At 31.6% G+C, this 27,486-nt stretch overlaps 1 protein-coding gene across 3 annotated transcripts in view; it reads right to left on the reverse strand.

Annotated features, from left to right (window-relative positions):
- The window catches only part of DACH1 (dachshund family transcription factor 1), a 475,837-nt gene that overhangs the window by 276,360 nt on the left and 171,991 nt on the right, over positions 1-27,486 (reverse strand). For all 3 annotated transcript variants that reach the window (XM_031958462.1, XM_031958461.1, XM_031958463.1), the window contains exon 2: positions 814-929. In XM_031958462.1, coding sequence (XP_031814322.1) covers positions 814-929 — 116 coding nt within the window. The remainder of the gene's footprint in view (positions 1-813; positions 930-27,486) is intronic.

Raw genomic sequence — 27,486 nt, forward strand, 5'->3', positions numbered from 1 at the left:
AAAACTTCCCGTTTCTTCCACATTCAGAATTTAAATTTTTGTAAAAATAGACAATCCTAATTGAGGGCACAAATATAAAAGCAATACAACACAATAATTTGAGAAATGGATAAGAAATGGACAAATGTAGGTTTAATGCAACTCCTCAAAGCAAATTCTTGAGTTATGTTCAACAAGTGATTTCTGTTTTCCATGCTTCAATTTCTCACCTGCAAAATTGGGAGTGCAATGCAAATCTCCATGGAAATTCAAATTATCTAATATTAGGTACTTAGGGTGTTTTTATTGAGAAGTATTAATTCAATATCCATCATCTGAATAATTGGCTTCAAATATGCTAATTTAACATTATTAAATGCACTTTAAAAACTATGATTTGGATCCAGGTTATCTTAGAAATTACTTTTCTTCTTACATACAAGCACATTAACTAGTGTTTCCCATATTGAGGGAAATTGAAGCAGACTTCTCTTATTCCCTTCAATATATTTCACTGGGAGATTTTGATTTGGTAAACTTCTTCACATCATAATCTGAGAAAGTATAAGGTAACTTTCAAAGTATAGTTGTTTGAATTGTGACCCCTCAAAATAGAAAAAAAAAACAACTTGATTTTTTTTTCTGTCCCGATCTATTCGAGATAATTTCATGCAGAGTCAAGTAATACCCTTAATGGGATAAAATAATGGTTCAGCTGCATTATTATTTATATGTCCATATGTAAATAAAATACCATATGTATGTGCTTCTAAACATGGGGGTTATGTGGCCTAATTCTTAATTTTTAAGACATACAAACAAAAGTGATCCTACCTGTTGGTGGTATGATTCCAGGAGACATTAGGCCGGGGACAGAATGTGGCATGATATGGGAATTCTCTGGGGAAGTGACACTTTGAGTCCGCTTAGGAGGCCTTCCAGGTCTAGAACTGAAACAAACAAAAAAATTTTTACAATTAAGCTGTTGTCTTACACATCATTTCAAAGTTGTTTCAAGTGGTAACATGGACTGTAAATAAATTTGTTTCAAGGACGGTTGCTTTTGCAGTTAGATGTAATAGACTTCCATCACTAATTAGATTACATGCTGAATTCATTTTCCTCATTGAAGATCAGCCACTCTTGATGCATAATTCATAGCCTGCACCTCGTTACCTGCTTCTTCATATTAATATCTATACACAGTTTGAATTGCCTCGTTTGCATATGCTAAAGTTCTGCATGCAGCCTTCAGCACGAAAATTATGCACTAACTTGTAATAATTATTACAGTCAGCCTGCTATTGATTTATGAGACTTTTAAAAACCAAATATGTGTAGTACTTGTAATGAATGATATTTTAAGGTTCTTCAGGAAATTAAAAGGCAATGGCTGCCTAAGGAAATGTTCTGCTTGTTTGATTTAATACTACAGTTAGCTGGGAGGTGGAATGAAAGAGTGATTCAGACCTATAGCACATTTTTCGATGATATGTTTTATTACTTCGCACTGCTAGCCTGATATCTAGATGATAAATGACAATACATATCTAATGTGTGAAAAGGTCTTGCAATTTCTTTATTTTTTGTCATTTAAAAGATAAGTCAAGTTATCATTTAACCCTTATTCTATTTAAGTGAAAATCTCACTAGGTTGCCTTACTTTTAATATACTGTATTAAATTGGAAAGGGCTTAGGATTATTTGTAGGACATCATTGAAAAACTGTCAGAATAACATCTTACATCTGTCCTGAGGATAAAAAAAGGAGGACTTCATGTTTTAGCATTACTTGTCCTTTACATGCCCATAGCACAGCAACTAAAGAAAAATTCTACACAGCACAGGCTAAGAAATGACTTTTACCAACTACTCCTTGCCAGAATGAAATCACTAATAGAGTATTAAGAGTTCATTTTTCTCAAAGATAACTACTACCTGCTTGTTGATATGTGAACCTCGCCCCCCCATGCACACACATATATTCTGATTCTGAGACCTTCTATTCACATTTGAAATGTCCTTTCTTCCACTTTCTGCTAAACTGACTTTCAAAATCCTGTCAAAGACATTCTCTATGAGTGAAGCTCATCCCTCTACTGAAATAGGAGACATTTAAGCCTCCTCAATTATTCAGAACATATTCATGTATTTAAGAGATATTTGTTGAGTGCTTATTGTGTATTAGGTAAGCCTATTTAGGGTCGAGAACACAAAAATAAATGAGAATGGTTTTGTCCTCAAGTAGATTACAATTTAGAAAGATGAGATAAAGCATACATTATATTCTAAAATAAGAAAAACATGTGATCTTGCAATCAGTGTGGTATGAATAAAATTCTATGAGAGTTCTAAGACAGAAGAGTTCATTCTGGAGTGTAATAGAAGGTCAGGGAGGACAATATATGTTTTGTCATTTGAGAGAAATCTTTAAGAACTGATGGTATTTGGTTCAGATGTGTCTGACTATGTGACTGTAGGAGATACCAGAAGTGATTAAAAAAGACATTTTCAAAGCCAAAAGAATAAAGTAAGTCAAAACACAGAGGTGAGAAAGTGTCTTTTGGGGGAGGAACAGGATGAGTCTACCATGGCTTTGTGGTATAGTGGGAGATTTATCTAAATGATAGGTAAGGGCTTGGTAATGAAGAAATGCTCATTAGATACTAAGAATTTTGGAATTTATTCATAGTAAAATTCACTTGTGTAAAACCACAGATCTTTAAAAAGGTGCTATATTAATGAGCATTTCTTAAAGGCTATTTAGAGCATCCCAGTCCCCAAATTAATGAAAACCTTATCTCGTATGTGATGACTCCTAATATCTTTCAATGACAAGAGGTCTGCCAATGTTTATCCTTCTTTAGTCAATATTATGGCAGAATTAGTTTTTGTAAAAAAAAAAGATGAAAATTTAGTCAGTTTATTAAATAAGCAAACAGACCAAAACTATCTTATTTAATAAACTGACTAGGAATAATCATCTAAAGAGAGGGAAGAGAAATTAAAGAGAGAAAAAAAATAACAAAGTAGATAAAGGCAGGTAAGATACCAAATATTTTATTTCAAATTTAGCTAAATTGAGCTCTCATGACAATCTTAATGTCTGAGAGCCTCTCTAGTTTGCCACTCTGACAATCAAGTTGTCAGGACTTGATTGTTGTCACCATTGTCTTTCTTTATTAAATTATTTTTAAGAGAATAATAAAAGGGGCTTATTTGGGGATTTGAAGAGAGTCTGATAATATTATGTTTTTCTTTTTACAGGAATGGTTCTGATTTCTTAATGACAGTCTTGGTCACTATGACTGCCTGGGAGGGCAATAGTTAAGGATGTCAGTAGATTATGACAAACTCTCTTTGCTTCAGAGATAATCATTTATAGTCATGGATTTATAATCAACAACTTTTTAAAGGGGAAGTTGATTTTTTTAAATTAAAAAACTGATTAAACAATAATTATTTGAATAATCATTATAATTATATTTACTGCCCAAATGATCTCCCACTTTCAACTACCTTCTAGTATTCCCATCCTTTAATCTAGTTTGTATAAAAAGTGTTTCTGAACTGGGTCCCAGACTTTAGAGGACAGAGAAAATTCTCCAGTTTAGCCATGGATTGCTAACACCAAAATATACAAATAATCTCAGTAATCTCATAAAACCAACCAAGGCACAAGTATTCTTCTAAAAACAAAAATCATCTTCCTAGGAAGTACAAACTAAAACAATTTTGTGACATGTATAATTGTTCTTTACTTTATACTTTAGACAGAACTCAGTCTTTAAAATGGTAAATTATCTTCACTCAAGAAGAGAATCCAAAACAGGTGTTAACTTTTACACTTAGGACACACAGTGATATTCTACACTGTCTTAAGTCTCTCTTAATGGAACCCCCACCCCAGCCCTAGAAAGAAGGGCTTTTCTGGTAATTTATTTGTACTGCCACAGTTTCCCTATTTTATCCTCCCTTCTTCTCTTCCCACCCATCTTTTTTTTTTCTGATGTGAGGAAAATGGTGTTTGTGGAAATTCTACCAATGCAGACCAGCAACTTTTCCACTACTTAAAAGTTTTGGATAATTACCAGAAATAAGGAGCATTTAAATGACTTGCTAGGGACATATAGTCAAAAAGTATCACTACATTCCTTTTTTTAAAAGCACTTTCACAGAGGGATGAATTCAAGGAAACGTGGGAAGATTTGTATGAATTGGCACAGTAGTAAGTGAGCAGAACCAGAACAATTTATACAATAAAAATATCATAAAGATAAGTGGCTTAGAATGATTTAGGAACTTTAATCAAGGCAATGTCAGCCATGACTCTAGATTATCAAATTCCTAACAGAGAGATGATGGATTGACAATCAAAGAATGAGACACTTTGTTTTATTTGGCTATGCATATTTGATGCAAGATACTTCTTTTCCCCATTTTTAGTCCTTTAAATTGGTTGAGAATGATGAAAACAATAGAATGTAAATGTTTATTGATAGGAATTTCTGAATTGGAAAAAATGTACACTAAAATCTGAACCAAAGACAACAGTTGCAAATGATATGAATTAATAAGAACCTCTCACCTAAAAACAAAACTAAGAAGCAGTTTTTTAAAGTAGGGAAAAAATAAAATTTACTGTTTCTCAATATTCTTCAATTTCATTTTAATCTCTTCAGTGTTTTCCTGACAATGTAAACTTAATTCCCTATCAACATAATTGGGGCAGGTTAAAAAAAAAAGTAAGTAAAATGTAGAAGGGGATTGTTTGACTGGTAAGAAAGGAGAGGAAAATGAATCCAAAATCGAAATGGCAGATTATCATCTTTTCAGAGAGCCAAGAAAAGGAAAATCTAGCTTTCAGGTTAAGTCAAGGTAGTAACAAGATTAACACAAAAAAAGAGTTTTGGAAAATCATTGAATATTGAGGAACACACCTGATATCCTTTGCCTCTTTCATATAGAAAATTCCTATATATGGAAATTCCTTTCTCCCTGAAATTTTAAAGCTTTAATGAGTTGCCTACAGCACTGAAAGGTTAAAGGCTTAGAATAGTATGTATCAAAGGTAGGATTTAAACTTTGATCTTCCTGACTTGGAGATCAGCACCTTCCTCCCTTCCCAAGTTTTGTTAATACAGAATCTAATTATTCAGCTCTTAACCCATATTTTGTTTTTGTTGTTGTTGTTGGGTCATTTCAGTTTTGTTCACATGATCTCATTAAGGGCTTTCTTGACAAAGATATTGGAGGGCTTTGCCATTTCCTTCTCCAGTTCATTTTACAGATGAGGGACTAAGAAAGTCCCTTTTAATTTAATTTAATTTATTTAATTTTAATTTAAATGATTTGCCCAGGATCACACAGCTAGTAAATGTCTCAGGTTGGATTTGAACTCAGATACTCCTAACTGTAGGGCTGGTGCTCCATCCACTGTGCCATCTTGTTGCTCAATCCCATATTTAGGAAAAATAAATATTTGCCTTCCAGGTCCCAATTTCTTCATCTGTATAATATATTAACATACTTCTAACATCTCTTCCATTTCTAAAGTTATATGGTTATATGATACTTAGGCTCAAATTTTCCTACCAAAATTTTAAAGAGGAAATATATTATATGAGCACTTTTCTCTTTTTATTCTGTATTGATATCTCCTCTGGAGAACTGGTTGCCTGTTGTACAAGTAAATTCACTTAACTCCAGCAAAGAAATGACTCTCCCCATAGAACACATATTCTATCAAATTCTACAAACTGAAAGAACTTCAAGTACCAGTTAGTGATGGATTATGGGTCTATTGCCTACAGTTAAACATACCTTAAAAATCAAAGAATTTCATTACCAAATGGCTATAAAGTGATGGATTTTCATCCATATCTAAACTCTTGGGTGATCTAGTCACATAGAAGATGGGATTGTTATCCAGAAGTTGAATAAATTGAAGCACTATCTCCATTTTGAAATTGCAGATCCTTCAAGTTTTATCAAGTAAGACTAGCTAGCAAATCAATGTCTTATGTAGAGAGAAAAATCAAGGGAATAGGATAGATCATTGGTTCTTAAGGTTGCTCCCAGAGCTGACATTTGATGAACCCATGAGATTTTTTCAGATTCCATTTGCTGACAGTAATAGGAAAAGTGTTTAAAGGCCTTCTTCAAGGATTCTAATCAATTTTTAAAGTTAAGGAATACATTGTTCTTCTGGATATACAGATTTATTCCTTTCAGTTCATCTCTAACTATAGTAATAGATGACAAGAACAATGGGCCACCTTGATCCTGCTCTCTGTCTCTGTTGTACCACCAAAATATCTGGAGGGGATGAGTATACTAAATTAATAAATACAACAATATTCTTGTATAGAATCATTATTTGTAGCTAAAAAGAAACTTTGGAGTTCACCCAGTCCAAAACCATCATTTTTAAAAATGAGGAAATTTTGAGTCAGAAATATTGAGTGACATGTCCAAGGTCAAAGTTTTAGTCCTAAGTATAGCCAGGATGAAAACTCCTGTCCTCTCACTCAAATCCAGCATTTACATTCTAGCACCACATGACATAAATAAAATGTGACATATTCTTTGATGTTTTCCAAATTAAACCATAATAACATTGCACATAATCATCAATTCATAGACATGGATAGGACCTCCTGAGATTATCAAAGCTGTGCATGCATGGTATGGAAAAGAAGAAATTTAAACATGCCAAATCTATAATCAGCCATTTGATAGGAGAAAAAAAATAGAACAATTATTTATTATTACATAGGGAAAATAAACAACTTAAATAGTTAGTTGATTAGGGTTTTTCTCAGTTATGACAAATCTGAGGTACTAGTATTAATGCCCTCAGACATCAGAAAACACTATTTTCAATTGCTTCCTCTACCACCTGGGTTACTATGAATGTTACTGAGCTTTCTTTTGAATAGTGATACATATACATCTACTTCACTAATTTATATGTAGTCAGGTTCATTCCACCCTAATTTCCTCTAATTTTTAATATCCTATTTATAAGTGTTCTTAATATCTTTTATGGAGAATATAAGCTAATCAAGGACATCCTAATTCACACATTACCTAATAAGAGTGTCAGAAATGCATTAAATTTGGTCAGCTGATCCTTTAAAATGGTGTTCTCATCCTCTAGGCTGGTGGTGTATAATAAGTAGAAAAATAAAAACCCTGAATCTCTTCTATAATGATCTGTTAAATATATTAATTAGACATTAGCAGACTATTAATAAACATGTTCTTATTCTTCACAGCAGTATGATTTATCTTATATATTGTCAAGATGCCTTCATCTCTTAGCATTTCTAAACCACATGGGTCAGATGCTCATCCTACGTAACATAGGTCAGACGAGAATTGTGCTCTAGGGACAGGCAATTGAGCAAATCTATTAAGTCATTTATTCCACCTGCCTGCCGGTGCAAATTTCATGTGTTTAGCTATGTCTATTCTCAAAAGGCTGGTATTAGCATTATCTAAAGTACAAGCAAAAAATAAAGTTCAAATTAACATCACAAATATGTACTTGCCAACAATATTTTACTTTTTAAAATAATGCATATTAGGCAATGCTACTAAAAAAGAAATTAGTAATGCAGAAGAATTTCATACTTAGAAGACAGGGGTTTACTTACTTTAAATGCTTTGATCATTTGGACAGAAGAAATCCAGGTATTGATAATTACTTGAATCTAATGCTATCTTTTTTTTTTTTTTTTTTTTTTTTAAGGATTGGGGATATGATTTTATGACTCAATACTGCTTGGTTCTGGTTGGGTGTCACAGTGTTGACTTTACCTTCAAAACTGACATCAAATCTACTTTGGGTAACTGAAATTGGCTAATACATGATTAATTCTAAAGATACCCACAAGTTTTAAAGACAGCTTCCTGATTTGATTTTTTTTCTAGTAAGTACAATCAATTTACCAAATCAATTGTATGAAATAAATGATATAATAAAATAATGATCTATGAAGAGTGGTAGTATAGACCTTTAGTACATGTTGCTTAAACTTGGCAGTTTTAAGTTGAATTAACAGTAAAATATCTGATCAGGTGGCTGTAAGGTGCAAACCTGGGAGTAGAGGCTACCACTTAGACTGTCTATGAAATAGTAAACTGAATCAGATCAGAAATAGAGAAAGTGAAGAAATTTACAGTGGAACTGGGCTTGTAAATGGCCACTGTACTTATATTCTGAGAGACACAAGGAGACCCAGTGTCAATTTTTTTTCTTGAAATAACAATGCTCTTTTGCGAAAAAATAATAAATGATTTTTGTAGCCTTAAATTAGATCCCTTTCTCCATGAAGAGACCATTAGATGTTCAGTAGAGTTTGCTAACAGAAATATGTGACTTGCTAGTTGTTAGTTGTCACAATATCAGTTTAATTTAAGAATGGTCTTTAGAATCCATAATATGCACTCATGTTGACCAGCAAATAGAAATGTCTGAGTTTAAAAAATGAGCTTTATAAAAGCTTGTTGAATTGAATTGAATTGAAGTTATTCTTAAAGGCTTAGATATCCCCTTTCTAAAATTATTCTGAATCTAATTAGGTTCCTAAATGTTACCTACTTACATAAACTGTAACTGCACTGATTGAGATTATTTTGCATGCATTACATGAATTATATTTAACCAACAGTACAGCCTATTTTATTTCAATTGGATAAAATTTATTAAGTACATTTTACTACATGGAGGATATAATTCTCATGACTATTTAGGTTCCTCTTATCTGCACATAATCTGAGAGTCTAGGCCAGGTTTAAATTCACATTTAACAAGAAGTAGCAATATAAAATTAGTACTAGGATTTATTTTCTTCCTTATTTTAAACTTTTATATAGGGTGTGTGTGTGTGTGTGTGTGTGTGTGTATGTGTGTGTGTGTGTACCTCTCTTTCTGATGTTTTCCGCAGGTAGGGTAGTACAACATAAATTGTACATTCTGTTTCGTTTTGTTTTAGTTTTCTCTTCTTGCTCTAAGTTTTCCAGGCCACAGAAGTTTCTGCCTGCAACCAAACCTCTTTCTAAATATCTGGACATATTTACTAGAATACTCTAACAAACAGAGTCTGATGTCTTTAGGAATCAAATTAAAGGTTTCTCTTCTAAGCAGTGGAAGAAACCAATATTAACTAGTCTTGTTTTACTGAAAAGGAAGCTGAAACCCCCCAAAATTAGGTGACCCACCCAATATCAGACAGATAATAAAGAGCAGAGCAGAAGCGGCTTCAGATAGGATCTTGAACTTGGTCTGAGAAAGAAAGTCTGGAATTTAAATCTTGTCAAAGACAGTAGCTTTGTAACCTAATAAGCAAGTCATTTAACTTATATAAGCTTTATTTTCCTCATCCATAGAATAAGGATAATAATATATATCCTACTTCAATGAATTATTGTGAACATCAAATGAGTCTCTCTTCCCCTCTTCTTCTCCCTCTTCCCCTCTCCCTCTCCCTTTCTCTTTATGTAGGTATATATATATATATGTGTGTATATATATTGCTTCACAAAAGTTAAAGTGTTTTTATAAAAGTTAACCATACTAATAAGGATGAAATAATAATAATAATTGTAATTATATATAAATATATTCACACATACATATATAACATATTGTATTATTCCATGGTATGTTATCTTATATTGTATCCCATAAAATCCCTTTCTCTATTTCTGATCTGATTCAGTTTACTATTTCATAGAGAGTCTAAGTGGTAGCCTCTACTCCCAGGTTTGCACCTTACTGGTATACAACAACACAGCCACCTGATCAGATATTTTACTGTTAATACAACTAAAAAACTGCCAAGTTTAAGCAACAAGTACCACTCTTCATTGATCATTATTTTATTATATCATTTATTTTACACAATTGATTTGGTAAATTGATTGTACTTACTAGAAAAAAAATCAAATCAGGAAGCTGTCTTTAAAGATCTTTGGTATCTTTAGGATTAATCATATATTAACCAATTTCAGTTACCTAAAGTAGATTTGATATCAGTTTTGAAGGCATTTATTTATAATTATATAATTATTGCTATTGTTATTATTTTTATTATCATTATTTTCTGACTCCAAGCTCAATTGTTATGGTTTCTATCTCACATGGTTATTAGACCAAAAATGATCAGGGTAATATAATTTTGAGTTACAATTATAACCACCACCATCACTATACTGTAAAGATCTTTTCATGAAGCATTACTAGACTATTCCAGTGCTCACCAATCTCTCCTTTCTCTGAACTCAGTGCACTTAGAGTCATTGTCACAGTCTGAGGTAATTATTATCTTCTATGTTGTCTCTGTCAATTTTCTATTAGTTGATCTTTGCTTTTCAACAAAAGTGTAAATTTTTTGAGAGCAAAAAACTCACTTTTTTCTATATTCTTTGCAACATTTAATCTAGCTTTGTATACATAATAGCTTCTCAAAAACTTCTTTTTCAGATTTGTTTACATATATGACATACTTTATATGTCTCATTTAAAGACCGCAGTTCATAGTAGGGAAGATCAATTTGTAAATCAATTTAATAAGGACTTGTTAACATGGAAGTATTATCAGTAGTAAATATTCTTTAGAACCAAGGTCTTCTACTTTGATTAGTTTTTAATGTTTTCATGTGCCTATAATTTTCAAATAATCCATTTTCATATAGAGATGTGAAGTTCACAAGTATTAGGAATCCTACAATAATGTTTTTACATACTAACACTTCTAGTCAGGGCATTAAAATAGCAAATGATTATTATTAATGACAGAACTATAAATAGCACCATAATTAATGAATTTCCCTGCTGGGGGCATTAGTTTCTATTCAGCTAAGAGGGAGTTATGGACTAATGAAAATTACTGATTAAATTTAAACCCAGACTATATGACTTACATGAATCAAACAAAATGTGTGATGGTGGTCTTTTTGACATGACTACTCTTTTTCTTCCTTCCTCATTTCCTTTCAATTATTCATGGTATTATATTTGATTCTCTTTTCTTCTCAATCCCCACATCTTATAAAATAGCAAGTCCTATCATATCTATTCTATATTTCTATTTCTACCACACAAATACAGGCTCTCAGCAAATCCTGTAATCTATATTTTTTGTCATGGCCTCCTCTATTATGTCCATACTGTTTTCCCTCCATTTAGTCATGTATTTTATTGTTAGGTTAATCATTCTAATAAAGAAATTGATTATTCTATTCATCTGCTCAAAACATTTCTGTGATACTCTATTAGGCCCTGAAGAAAGTTCAAATAATTCTTCCTAGCATTTAGAAATCTACCCACCCTCTTGCTTTAGTCACCTTATCTCACACTGCTACCCTCTCTCTGTGTTTTACTTTCTCATCAAAGTAAACCATCTGCCATAAGTGCTGTCCTATGCTCAGACCTTTGCTTATGATGTCTTTATGCTTGGATTACCACTTCCTCCATGTGTTTGGCAAAATCTTATTCATTCTTTAAAACCTAGCTCAAATGTTGCTTCCTCAATGAAGCATCCCCTAAAGTACCCAGTTAAGAATGGTATTTTCTTTTCCAGATCTTTCATAGGAATTTGTGCTCTGATTATGGTTGTACAATAACCCTCTGATATAACTGGTTTAGGTAAGCCAAAAAAAGACTCTGGAAGCTATATTTCTTCCCAGCCATCTGGACTGAAAGGTTAGTTTTTTTTTTCACAAATAATAAAAATTTGGGAGGGACTTGGGAGTGAGAGAAGGGAGTTGAGAAGTCTTCTCTGACACATGGAGTAGAGCAACAATATTGGCTAGTTGTAAAAACATTTACAACATCTACATTTCTTTCCTGGAACAAAAGCTTTCAAGTGAAATCACAAGAAATGAAACTCAAAGAAATGGGAGGTGATAAGATTATGTAGGAACAGGAACAGTAGGAGAAGAATTAGGATGTGGAAAGCAAAAGAGAAATAGGAGTAAATTAAAGGTACTCATTCAGGTAGTTGAAGGGCTAAAAGAATTGAAAGAAAAAAACAGGCAGTCTTTACTTCACCCCACCCCTTTCTTATTTCAGAAAAGTTCAATAAGAATATTTGAATCAGGTCATTTTTTTTTCAATTCAATATTGTATCTGGTTGGCCTATCCTTATTCTTCATAAATACTTATGGTGAACACTGACTTTGCCTTTCCTTGTGTCTATTATTTTGTAGCTCAAGGCAGCTCTAGGAGCAATGCAAAAGAAAGTGAACTTCCCTAATAGAGGACTGGGATAACAACTCTTCCTCTCCCAATACACTCTCTAACTGGAGACATTATCAGAAGTTATTCACATATTTCATTATTATACTTTGAAGAAGAAAATTACTATTAACTAGCATTACTTGAAACTTTCTCAATTTTTTTTATCAGACAAAAATTTAACATAGGGACCTATAGGATTACATTTGTTTCATATTCTACTCTGCATTATACTTGTCACATGATAAATTAGCACAAGACTTTACAGCTTGAACAGAATCTCAAAAGTCAACCAGTCCAATTGTATTTATTATCTGCCTTGCTGGATTTTCATTTCTTTTATGGTGAGAAACTCTTTTCTCTGTGGAATTCATGGCCTTAACTTTACTACTACTATACTTAAAATCATCCAAAATCATCACCTCAAACTTCTTTATATTTTCATTACTACCAGAATCACCATAATCAATACTAGCACAATACCTTGCATATTGTAGGAGAAAGAGGAGGAAGAGGGAGAGAGAGAGAGAAAGAAAGAGACAGAGAAAGAGAGACAGACAGAAAGACACAGAGACAGAAATAGAGCGAAGAAAGAATTAATGAGTCAAGCACAAAAAAAAGTCTACAATAATATTTTCAGAGTTTTTAAAATTGCAAATATACATCACTCATAGCTACCAAAAAGACCATTAACACAAATTCTCTGTAAGATATGCAATCTTAACTAGTCAAATGAATCTCAAAATCTTAAAACTAGAAGTTGTAAAGGGCTGAAACTCTTGAGTTAATACACTGAGGTCAGACACCTTAGCACTTAAGGCTAATTACAGATTGGACAATACTCTATAAGCATATGCTTGGAAAATAGCCCTTCCCACTATCCTGTGCTGGCTCAATAACTGGTGTATACAGAGAATTGTAGGAGGGAGTGGGGATGGAGTAAGACTAGTCAGGGTCACTTCTGGATGAGAGACGAAGAGGAGAAGTTGTGGAGATTTTGCATCCATCCAATTCACTTCTACCTCTAAAGACCAAGAATAAAGACCAAGGACTTTTGCTTATCCTGACTCCAGTTGATTCTAAGGTATCCAAGGTACTAACTCGGTCTTCACAAGAAGTCTCAGAGCTCATCTATTTCATCCTATATCTGAAGAAAAAGTATATAGATATAATCCCAGAAACACTCACTTTGAACTAGTAAGAAAATCTTTATTTTTTTTTTAAATGTGGTATAGGTTCAAATTCATGTTCTAATACTATGTGACTCAGTAAGTCACTTTATGTCAATGGACCTGCTCCCTTATTTATAAAATTCATGTTTTGGACTAGATAACTTGCTAGGTTCCTTCTAGCTCTAAATCTATTTCTCTACTAAGCTTTTGTTTCTTCTAGCTTTTGTTGTTTAAAAAAATAAACAGCTTGTTTTCTAATTTTATGAAAGCAGAACTGCAATAGTAGATTCACTCTAAATTAGGTGGTTTAAACCTATCAGTTAGTTATAGACTATTTCTAATTTTAAGGTTGATCTATTAGGATAGGTTCCTTAACATTGATCCATTGTTTTACCTATGAGAAATGATTACGAACTATCAAGAGATCTTTAAATAAACTTCAGCATTTAGAAACCATCATGAAATTGAATTGATACTCCCAGAAGGATTCAAGGTCTATTCAGTAATGAAAGAATTATGCCAAGCCAAAGCTTTTTTTCAACAAGCAAAGATTCAACATTATATTTAATTTATTATCTGACAAATATACTATGATTAGTATGAATCTAATTATAGTTAATATTTTATATTAAAAATCCTTTCCTTAAAGTCCTTCTAAGACCAATGTCAAATATTATAGTCAATTTTGGTATAAGCTATTTATACCATAATGGAAAAGATACAAAAGTGGTAAACATGGTTTGAGGTTCAAAGAACATCTCTGAATATATAGTATCAGACTAAAATTCCTTATCCAGAACTTTTTACACTGAAGCTACTTTTTCTTATCATCCTATATTTTAATTTTTCTTTCAGTTTTGTGTTCTTGTGAGCTGACATGCTCACGGAAATTTCTATAAGTTAAATGTGGTTTGTTGCTAATGAAACCAAAGGTGTAGCTTCCATAAAGTTCGCATCAAAGGAGGGAAATATATAATGGATAAAAAAGGTCCCTTAGCTGGAGTCTCAACATAGTATAAAGAATCAGGAGTCACTTATTAGTACCTGAGTTCAAATCCAAGCTTTCCATTTATTATTTATATGCCCTTAAGGAAATTTTTATCTTCACATGACTCATTTTCACATCTATAAAATAAAGAATGTGAATTGATAATTAAAATAAGGAATGTAAATTTAGCATTCCAATTTCTTTCTAGTCCAAAGTCTTCTTTGATCCTATAATTTAGAAGGTAGTTATCACTTTTGGTCATGAACAGAGAAAAAAAAAATTGTTACAAACAAGCAAAAAAGAAATCTTAATGTTTACTCCTTGCTTGACTCCTATGTACAACTTATTTGAAGAAATGGTTTCTCAGTTGTTTAAACTATGCTATCTACACATATATAGACAGTTGTGTTCTTGTCTCTCATTGTATTTGAGTTTGATGTTGGAGTGTGTCTCTGACTATAGCCAATAGGTCAATTTCTACTATAAGTTACTTTATCCTTTATTAAAGGTTATATTTTTGGTCACTCTGTGAACTGAATCATATTCAGATTTCAATTCTACTTTCTATCCGTGTGAATCTGGATAAGTCATTTCACTACTCTAAATCTCAAAATCCTTAACTATAGAATGAAGTAATTGGATTAAGTGATCTCTCCAATCCCCTTAAGTTCTAAGGTCTATGGTTCTTGACTTTGTGAAATTTAAAATCAAGTTTAGTAAGTTAAATATATCATATCTGTATTTACACACATATATGTATACAATCATATGTGTGTATATGCATCTTTATGTATATATACATACAAATAAAGCATAATAAAAGGAAGTATGTAAAACCTTTGATAGAGCTTATTCCCTTTCTGAGAAGAAGATGCTCGGAACTGGAGAACAGGAAAAAAGGCTTAAAGGAGGTAGAAAATTATCCAAGAGGCCTTGAATGGTGTGTTTGATTTTGACAGATGGAGATGGAACTGGTGTATGGCACCAAAGGTGAAGGAACAGCATGAATAAAAGTACTGAGGCAGGAAAGCACAAGGTGTGGTAGGGGGATGTGGAGCAATTAATTGCTAATTGCTTCAATTTGTACTTGAGGTTGTCCTTGTGTTTTTCTGACCTATTTTGTTTAATAACAATGAACTTCATGGGTGGTAGAAAGGCTTGGGTTAAAAACTGAATCATGGATGAAACTTCATTCATAAAATTAGTTCTTGTGTTGTGTGTATTTATTTTCTCATAATTCTCCAGAACACACTTCTAAATTCTCATCCTTTTCTAAGAAGCTTTCTTTGATTTACATTTCCCTATAGATCACTCTTTTGAATTAGATGACACCTCTGTTTCATGTCAGTGATGCATCTTTACCTAATTTCTCTTTTTTCTTTTTTTTCTGAAAAATATATACTTCCAAGGAAAATGCAATCTTTTTACAGACAAGGATCTCAATCTTTCTCTCTCTCTCTCTTCTCTCTCCCTTTTTGTCTCTCTCTCTCTCTCTCTCTCTCTCTCTCTCTCTCTCTCTCTCTATGCTTGACCTTATAATACTGAGATGAATTAGAATTCAGTGAGCATTCCATAAACAGCAACTGATTATGTGAATAAGATGACAAAGATAAAATGCTTACTTTTGCAAACAGGTAGATGGTATAGAAATACCATTTAAAAGCATTAGTAGCTATTGGATATTTTGAGGAAGTAGGCAATAAAAGATGGACAGTATTTTATTCTTTCAGACTATTGGTATTGCTGCTACTCATGGTGCTGGATTGCTACAGTCAGCAGCAGTGGCAAAGAAAGTCTCTGGAATATAGAGGTCTTCCAATACAAGGTCCATTTTACCTAGCCATGTTCCAGACTGCTTTTTATGACTGATTAGTTCAATTGTTTGAAACATGGTTTTAATAAGTCCAAGATCATCTAGTTTCAATCCTCTAGACATGCTGATTGGCTTTGCTTCATTCATTATTAAAAGATTATATAATTCTGAGATTGAATAGCTGTCTTTAAAAATTGTGTCTGTGGTCACAAGGAGAACTCATCAAGACAGTACAGATAAATCCATCAACACTACTGGAAAAACAACTCAGAGTACTTCCTCTTCTGATAGTGGGAATGCAGCAATATTTTCATGTATGAATTTAAGCTTATTATGGGAGTTAGATAGAAATTAGATAGAAATCAGACAAAGTACCATTATAAAAATTCCCAATGCCATTTTCATTCCTTATGGAATGCTCTTAATATTGTATTAGATATTTCTAGATAACTTGACCCTAAGTATAAATACTCCACTTGGAATCTGCTTTTGTTATCAATAATTTTGGAAGGTTAATGAAAACAGTATAGAGTTCCTGCCAAAACATAATAAGAATAGTATACTGTTGTGGGAGGAAGAGGGAAGTGGAAAATGGTCATATTGCTTGAGGCAATGTAGAATATTGATCCATCCCTAGATTATATATTGAGAAATAGTATATTCATAAATTTGTGCACGACCATTTCACTAGATATGCTAGCATGTATTTGAATATTATCACTTTGTTTCTGAAAATCTAACTTTTAAAAAGTAATTTGACTTAAAAAAATAACTAGTAAAGACATATCACAGAATCACAGAATTGAAGAGTTGAAAGGACTTTAGGAGCATTTAATCCAAGCCATATATGACTACTATAAGACACTCAAATGGTTATCCTGTTTCTGCTTGAGGTGATCCAAAGTAAAGAGAGCCACTATCTTTTGAGGCTGTCTGTTTGACTTTTAAACAATTATAATTGTTAGGAAATTACATATGGTATATACATTCATAATTTTAAATTTAATTAAAGAAATATTTATTGCATGTCTTCTATATGCAAAATCTTTCACTAGGTATTATGAAGTAAAGATAAATAAGGCAAGGAAGGTCTATGTTTGCATGAGGAGTGACATTTTAGTAATAGCTAATTGAATGTAAATCAGAATCCACAAAGATGTAGTAATGGTTTTTGTTTTTACAGAAAAAGTGAACATAATATTAGAATATCAGTGGCATACAGGGATTAAGAAGAAGGGATTACAAGCACACTTAGGATATTATTTAGTATCCATACACAAAGTAGCATAATTCATGAAAATGTTAAAAAAAACCTGTAAATTAATTTACCATTGTCTAAAAGTAAAAACAAGGTATTAATTATAAAAACACTGTGCTACAGAGGAACATATTAAATTTGAAGTCAGAGGATCTGGCTTGCAATTCTGGCTGTGTAATTTAGAGAAATTTATCTTAATCTCAGGCAACTATCTTCAGCTATAAAATAAAATGATGAACTAGATAATCTCTATGATATCTTCCAACTCTAATAATGGCATATTGTGAATATATATCATGCTCACTCCCTATCCTATTCCAAATAAATTCCAAGCACCTTGAAGCCAACAATTATATATATATGTATATGTATATATTTAAATTGTAGTAATATATTCAATTATATTGGAATAGCTAGGTGGTGCAGTGGATAAAGTGCTAGACCTGAAGGCAGGATACACCTGAGTTCAAATCTGAATTTAGACTCTTATTAACTGTGCGATCCTAAGCAAGTTACTTAAGCCTGTTTGTCTTAGTTTCTTCAACTGTAAAATGAGTTGGGGAAGAAAATTGCAAACCACTCTAGTAGCTTTGACAAGAAAATCGTAAGCCTTGGACAGAACTGATAACAAATCTTCCAAAGTTGCTAGCAAAATGCCTCATAGGTATTCATTTTTTAAATGAAAATAATGAATAGATGATACTAGAATTAATCTTACAAATCAATGTATGAGGGGGGATTTTGTAATCTTCTCTGAAATGATATTGTAACAGGGAATTCTCCAAATTCATTAACAACAGAGGATTAATTATGCTAAGATTATAAGGACAAATGTTAGAGACATAGAAAACTGCCCAATTTTAAGAACTTTCAAATGCCCAGATGAACTACTAGCATGGTATACACACCCACACCCACACACACACACACACACACACACACACACACACATAGACATATGTATATATATCCATGCACTTTTATGGGCAAAGATACACATATATCTTCACACACATAAACACACATATAGGCATTTAAAAGTTCTTAAAGGTCTTAAAATTAGGCAATTGTATATATAATGCTTAATGTTTACATATATTTGTAAAGAAAGAAGTAAGAAGGAGAGAGGGGGTAGGGGAAGAAAGAGAGAAGATAAAGACAGAGAGACAGAGAGAGAAAAGAGACAGAGACAGAGACAGAGAAAGAAAGGGGGGCAAGGAAGGAGGGAGGAAGAGAAAGAAAGATCATTTAATTGAAGTCAAAATGCAAAGGATGGGCTACATGATCCCAGACAGTCCTTTATAAGCATATAATCTTGTTTCAAAACTATGACTATACACACAATTAAAATCTTTAAAAGTTTGATATATGGCTATCAATATATATTGTCTTGCTTGGCTTTAAGTTACTGGAAGACTGGAGCTATTATCTCTTTCAGTTTTGTATTGCAGCAATTTGATAATGATGATAAAGTGATAGCCTACTGAATTATTGCCTTCTCTATATTATCCTCCCTATCAGTGAAAACTGGAACTGCCTTAGCGCTTCAAAAATGATGTGGCTGGGAATAGACCAATCCATAAATTTTGAAACTGATGGTAATATGTGAAGATTGAAGTACTCAAGCCTTGGCATTCTATTTCATATATACAATTCCTTACCCAGTTTACAGATCAAACTATTTGCCCTTAACAGTTTATCTCATGCTAGTGTAATATTCTTTCTTACTGTTTGATTTAATTTAAGCATCCTAGACCACTAGGCAAGAAATATTTGAAATGGGAATAAAAACATAATCTTCTGATAAAAATGTACTCTGAAACTATTTATTTCTTAATTATTAAAAAAAATTTAAAGTTAAGCACTCTGAAGCCAGTCTTCACTATCTCTGTTACTGACTCAAATATGCAATGATACAAATCATACAAATTCCATGATAAATGAATAGTGAATGTCACTTTGAAAATATTAGAAAAAAATAAACTGTTTGTGAGTATGTCTTGTACTTCCTTGGTAGCTACTGATGTAGAAAATTGCATTGAATGGTGAATTGTCTTAAACAATAAAATATTTAATACTCTGAGCCTCAGTTCCTAGATGGGTAAAATTTGTTCATGTTTGCTTCACATGCTGGCATTTGCTGGGTACTTCTTAGAACTATTGCAGCTGAACTTGGAGTCATGAGCACCTCACTATAAACATATTTTCAGGCATTCCTTAGTTATGTGACTAAAGAGATTTTTAAGAGTCTCAGAGACTCTCTGAGACTCAATTTCCTCATAAATAAAATGGAAAGACTAATAGCCCAGGGCAGTAATGATCAAATGAGATAAAATATGTAAAAAAGCATTTTGTAAAATTTAAAGATTAAATGATTATAAACTATTCTTAGTATTTTCATCAACCATATTTTTGTACTTATTTCCATAGATAGAGGAAGTTAAACCTCTGAATCAAAATATTTAGAATCTAGATAGATGTTACACACAGTTAAATTTTTGTTTTAAAGATAATCTTAGGTATGGTTATCTTTATTTTCAATAAACATTTTTCTCAAATGAAGATGCACTTGAAGTATAGTTGTTTGTAGGTACTAGTGGGTGTAAGGAATAGAGGATAAGAGAGTGAAATTGTGCAGTGATACCCTTGTCTCACACAAAAATTTCAAACCACTATGCACTCACCAAGAACTCACTGTAGAATATTACCTAAATATGATGGAAAACAATGGCCTCAGGAGAAGCAAGACTGTAATCTATCTGCAACAAATGTCCATTTCAATATTATATTAGAAGAAGGCTAAACTGAATCAATATTCACAGTCTTGTGACACTAGGATTCTTTCAGTTTTCACCCTTTTCTTGCTTATCTTCTAATTATTCAGATTTCTTTTCCTACTTTTCATCCCTGCCAGAGTTCATTTCACCTATTGCTTTGCTGGTCTACTAATTTCTTATTTATGCTAACATTCCTTCTTTTATTTTTAGTTACATATATACCTAATGTTATCTCTTTTGATATATTTTTTAACCATGTCCCTCATCTATATAGATTTTCAATTTTTTGGTTCAAAGCTTTGGTTTTATCTACTTATGGGGTTTTCCTATGAGGAAACTTAGTTACTAAGGCAAATCTGAAACTTCTGCTATTTAGTGTCTTGAAGTATAATCAGAGAACTAAAAGGTTAAGGTCCTTACCCAAGGTTAAAATACCATTTCTGTCAGAGGCAAGATGAAATCAGGATTTTTCTATATTCTGAAGGGGCTGTCTATACACTACCCTATGCAGCCTACTATTATATATATATATATATCCAAATCCCTTTTTCTCTCTCTCTCTCTCTCTCTCTCTCTCTTTCTCTCTCTCTCTCTCTCATCTCTCTATATTTATCTCTCTATATATACATATATATGCATATGTGTTTATGTATATATGTGTACATATTCATGTATATGAATAAACACAGGGATACACATATATATCCAAGCATATCTATTGTACATATTAATTTCTATTCTAAAAAGAAATTTACTTTATCCTTAAGTGCAAAGTCAACAAATTCTGCTAAAAAAATGTAAACCCTTATACTCAGTAAAATAAAATATTAAATTCAGCTAGTCTATTAAGTCTAAAGCATGTTTGACAAATGTGAAACAAGCTCTCAGCCTTTAAAATATCCTGATTTACAAATCATTTTCACTGACATTTCAAATTTATGATGGTATATTAGAATGAAAACACAGATAGTGTTTAGATTTACACTTACTGCAAGATGTTTTACATAAGCTAGCAACCAACTTACCTATTATTGTTGTTATTATTAAGCTAAAATAGATTTTAGAAACAAAGTAGTTAATGGGGTAGCATTTAGATTGCATGTATTTAACTTGCATATTGATATTATCAAATACTTCCCATTCACCCTCTTTATTTACAAAAGTTTAAAAAAACCCAAATCTCTTAAAACAAATACCATATTTTTATAATGAAAGCAGAAAATGTTTTCATGCAGAAGTTAATGTTGATGTTAATGTTAATCTTGTGTAATAATAAAGAGTTATTGACACAGGAAATAATGTTGATTAAAAAGTAAAAAAAAAGAACAACATTTTTAAATCACTGAAAAACAAGACAATTATTTTTGCAAAGCGTGGACTTTTGGCAGTATTATATCATACCACAGACTGAAGGATAAATCCTACATCCTCCCTCCCCCCCCCCAAAGAATTAAGTTATAAATTATTTCCTTTAAAATTGTTAGGGAAACATCATATCTAATCAATAGTCTTTTAAGACATACTAAAAAAATATTTATATGAAGCTAATATAGATGGATGGATGTATGTATGTCTATATATATGTATGTTATATGTATAAAAAGAGGGAAGTGAGATATCTGAGTACTTTTTTTCAAGAATAGAAAAACTAAAAATATGTCTAATTAATGAAATCTATAACCAGAAACTGGTCCATTTACAAAAGAACTTGACAATCCATAAAAGTATCCAAACATAAATAATAGTTTTATGTAGAGATTAAACAAAAGAAATTTAAATTTTTTTTTAAAAAATTCACCTTTTAAAAAATCAATAAAATCTATAAAATTAATCTCATTGTTCAATAATTTCTTATGATAAAGAGATTAATTATAAAATAATCATTTTTCAGCAGGAACTTACATATTACATATATTAAGTCAGGGAAGTATTATAAGTCACCTCAATAAATATGCACCAGTCCTTAAGGTTAACGTACTTTTAATCACTTATGATAGGTTTTTCTCCCCAATACTTTATATAAGTTGTTTTTTCATTGATATGCTTAAAATTCATTTTTAGTTTGTGCGTTAGGTCTGGTTTCAATTGCTACTAACTGAAGAGCAGACGCAATTGCCAAGTGATCTATTTCTTCAAATAAATTTTAAACACATTTATTGAATCATAGATTTGAAGCTAAAAGACATGTGAGAGATCCATATCCAATTGTTTACTCATCAATTAAGAATATAGAAACACCCATAGATGTTAAGTGTACAATCAAATCACATTGGAAATAAATGGCAGAGTCAAGATTAAAATACATGTTCTCAAACTTACTTAATGTACCATTATCTTCTCCCTATCAAATGATTGTGCTCTCTGTCTGTCTCTCCATCTCTCTCCCTCCTCTCCCCTTCTCTCTCCCTCACACAAACACAGACACAAATTTTAAGAGAAGCCGTGCCTTATTTTTTTTTGCAAGTATGTAATGTTTTTATTTTTTATTTTTAATACACATTGCTTTATAAATCATGTTGGGAGAAAAAAATCAAAGCAAAAGGAAAAAACTGTGGGAAAGATGAAAAAAACAGAAAAAAGAAGTGAACATAGAATGTGTTGATTTAGTCTCCTTAGTTCTTTTTTTGGATGCAGTTGCATTTTCGGTCCAGAGTCTATTGGCATTGCTTTGGATTACTGAACCACTTAGAAGAACCAGGTCTTTCATAGTTGATCATTGCACATTCTTGCTGTTATTGTGTATAAGGTATTCCTGATTCTGCTTGTTTTGCTCAGCATCAGTTTATGTAAATCTTTCCAGGCCTTTCTATAATCAGCTTGTTCATCACTTTTTATACAACAATAATATTCCATTACCTTCATATACCTCAGCTTGTTCAGCCATTCCCTAATTAATAGACATTCACTCCTTTTCCAATTCTTTGCTACCACAAAAAGAGCTGCTACAAATATTTTTGTACATGTGGGCCCTTTTCCTTCCTTTATGATTTCCATGAGATAGGCAACCAGTAAATGGCACTGCTGGGTCAAAGAGTATGCACAGTTTTATAGCTTTTTGGGCATAGTTCCAGATTGCTCTCCAGAATGGTTGGATCATTTTATAGCTCCACCAACAATGCATTAATGTCCCAGTTTTCACAAATCCTCTCCAAAACTTATGATTATCTTTTCCTGTTAGCCAATCTAAGAAATGGTACCTCAGTTGGTTTAATTGCTTTTCTTTAATCAATAGTGATTTAAAGAATTATTTCACATAACTAAAAATGGCTTTAATTTCACAAGCTGTACTTTATCTATATATCCTATAGCTAGTATGATGCCTTGAATATTTAAGGTGCTATCTATCTTTGTGGATGTTAAAAAAAAATAAATAATAGTAATTTCAAAAAATCCCATCAAAGAGATTATGTATTTTTTTAAAAATAGATTTTATAAGATATATAGTTTGAAAAGGGGTGTGTGTGTGTGTGTGTGTGTGTGTGTGTGTGTGTATGTGTTTTGGAAGGGATATGAAGTTCAGCAAATATGAAAAAATAAATAATGAGAGCAAGCTCCCTGAGGGGAATTACAAATTTGCTTTCATGTTTGTGGCTAACACAGTGATTAATACTTCCTATGCACTTGATAAATGCTTGTAGGTGAATTGATATGGATAATTAAAGAATCTTATATTCCCTACTCTAATTTGTACAATAATATTAAATACAATTTAATTGATGATATATTTTACATATGCATAACATTGCTTTTTGTTCTGATGGATAATTCTAAAAAGCTTTTCCTAAAACATAGCCTACATAAAAATCCCAAAAAGATAACATATTTGCAAATATCCAGATTTGAACTGATCAAAACACTAAGAAAAAAATCTACCAGTTTGTTTTTGTTTTCTGTTTCATTTTTAGCATCATGAGAATAAGTAAAAACATGTCGTGTGATTACACTTGGAAGATTTCCACTACTCTTCATGCTGCTTTGGAATGAAAATAAAATCAATTTTGCCTAAACATGGAATATGAGAGATAATTTTTTCCATGATTTCACTACTCTGAGTATATATATACAAAATAATTTGATTTACTTAGGATATTTTTCTTCCCCAGAGATATTCATTTGTTTTCCTTTATAGATAGAATATTTCCATTCATAATATAGTAGTACATAGTAATAGAGGGGCATTATAACAATTCATTCATTGTGATATTATCATCAATTCATTACTGTGTTGTATGGAGCTCCTTTTAGTACTGAATGTTCAAACAAGTGAATTGTCACCTTTTTAATGTATCTTCCTATCTAATCATCACCTTGACATTTAAACATTATTTGCATGATTTTCCTAGAAGTGTGTTAGACATTATTATTGATAATAGGATTTTTTTCTTTTAACTTATCCTAAACTTTTACAATTCATTCTTGAAGAGAATTCATCTGAGGATTTTTTATAGTAAATGTCTCGAGTTTAACAAGATTAAAAAAATAACTTGGAACTCTTTTTTGTTATGAAGAAAATTAAATGGTCCTTTTTCCCCCTAAAACTTCTAGAGTACAAAGGTTTAAATGTAAACATATATAACTTATCATTATTTTTTCCTAAACAAAAAAGTACAAGCTTTTGTTTCTAATATTCATAGACAACTGTTTAACACCCAAGTTCCTTATCCAATAATATGAAACAAAATGAAAATATTACAAATAGATATTATTTTGAATTAACGATATCCCTGTAAAACCATTAAGACAATCTAAACTTTCTTAGACTAAAATAGGAGGTAGGCCATGAAAAGCACAGTAAGAGAAGCATCCTCCCCTTCCCCCTCCAAAAAAACTCAGTTTTGTGAAGGGTGTTATCACTTGCCTCTAGGGAAGAATATTTGATCTTGTCCTAAAGGATAGACAAGAATTAGAGGGACAAAAATATGAGACAAGGTTATCAAGGAAGATTAAACCTAACATGTAGAGGATCTTTAATGCCAAGCTGAGAAATTTGAAATGTTTCCAGTAGATAGTGAGTATTTTTGTTTTCCTTTGTTTTAAGAAGTTTAGATAGATCCATTCTAGAGAATGGGTTACTAGAAATCTCTGAAGTTATTCATCATAATTGACTTGTCATAGTTTGAATATATAATCAATTAAACTCCCAGTGACTTTCCTCTGCTAATTATTTTCTATTTATACCATATAGAACTTGCTTTGCAGGCTGTCCCCTGCATTAGATTGTAAGCTCCTTAAAGGCATCTTTTGCTTCCACAATGCTTATCAGAGTATTTGGCACACAAAAAATACTTAAATCCTTATAGGGATATTTTTTTTATTATTGATTGTTATTTAATAATTGGTGATTAAAGTGTAGAATGAGCCATTATTTTCAATTTATCTTTATCTATATAGGTTTACTGATCAATATGTATTATTAAGTGCATATTATATTCCAGACACAGAGTTAAATCACAGAAACCCCAAAACAGAAATGAAACAATCTTTATCAATCAGCCAGGAAAGATTGAATAAGTGCCTACTATGTGCCAAGCACCTTTAAGCCCTGGGTTTATAAAAAAGAGGGGAAAAGTCCTTGACACCAAGGACCTTACAATTTAATAAGTCTAATGTCTCTACTCAGAAGACACATGCACATATGTAAATATGTGCATGATATATACAATTTAAATGCAAAGCTTTAAGAAAAAAATTTGGAAGAGGTATCAGCAGCATTAAAGGGATTGGGGCAGGCAACTGGCAAATAATCAGTAATCTTGACCTGAGCTTTGAAGTGAAGTAAAAAATTCTAAGAACTCTAAAGTTCTGCCTTTTAAATATTAACTCCATGCAATATATGAAAAAACACTTTGTATGTCTGGATCACAGGTTAATAGTAATCATCTATAAAAAGACACAGTAAAAAAGGCATTCTTGATTCATAGTAAACTTTTTTTTTTTCCTGATGACTCTGTAGATAGAGAATATAAATAGAACACAGTCAAATATGTCAATGTTTGCCACTACTCAATAGTTCAATCCTTATACTTAGTCTTTCCTCCTAGAAATAAAGTTGAGTCATTTGTGGGCACAGTTGGGAATATAACCAGTCATTTATACAAAGAGTTGTATAAATAATGCATTTGGATGTGATTTTTTTTATTAGTATTCCTTTGTACTTTCAACATTGTCTAATGTAGAGCTAATAGAATAGTTATAAAAAATGCATCAGCATTTTAAGAAAACATAAATCTATTATTAAGCTCCTTTAATAAGTAATTTAAAAAGCACAATCGTGAACCTGGCATGTATTTACTTTTCAAAGGCACGATTTAAAATATTATGTTCCTCCTTCCCTTCCTTTACCATTCTCCTGAGGGAAAGTTAAAGATGTTACTCCATCTATATTACACTAAAGCCACAAAGTTCCATGCTACTATCTAACTGTCTTCCTAAAACCAACACTAAGTTATTCAAAACAGCAAAGATTGTAAACAGATTGGTCCATAACAAAGACATAATATCATTTGACCTAGTTAAGATTATAATCTGAGTGGACAGGGGTATTTATTCTATTCTCTGCATAAAATGTTGCATATAGCTAGAAGAATTAATATTTTTAAAATTGTAAAAATTGATAGTTTAAATTTCATTCTTTGTGAGATTTATTCAAAAACCAGAAACAGAAGCATGACTATCTCAATTCATAATGGAAAAGACAAAAACTCAAGTCTTAGCAAATATCAACAATAACATGCTTCTTTTGTGACATGAAAAGTTCAAATAGAACCTTAATCTCCAGCTTTCAGTTTTTGTTAGTACCCCAATGCCACTGACTTCCAAGCAAAAGATGCCACTTTGGAACAAGTTCATGTTGGTACTTTACAAGTGGTTGATAATGTTTTAGAAAATATTAAATTTATATGATGTCATTTAAGAGATGCAAAAATTATTTTATATAAATGTTGCTTTAGTTTATAAGTACTATAAAACATAATATTACCCTTAGAATATTTTCATTGCATGTGAAAATAACTACTTTCAACACATTTAATGAGTTAATTTAATTTAATAACCTGGAAGGGAATTCTTTTCATCTTATAAAATTCTTGATATAAAAAACCATTTTTCCCAAATGATTAAGTAACAAATTTCAAATATTAATAATTTAAGTACAATTAAATTGATATAAAGACTTCCATTATAATGATATTACAAGTCACTTTTGGAGTTTGCTTTTAAAGTAATCTAAGGGTATATTTAGTTTACATTATAG

This window comes from Sarcophilus harrisii, chromosome 3 (assembly GCF_902635505.1).
Source record: "Sarcophilus harrisii chromosome 3, mSarHar1.11, whole genome shotgun sequence".
NCBI lineage: Eukaryota > Metazoa > Chordata > Mammalia > Dasyuromorphia > Dasyuridae > Sarcophilus > Sarcophilus harrisii.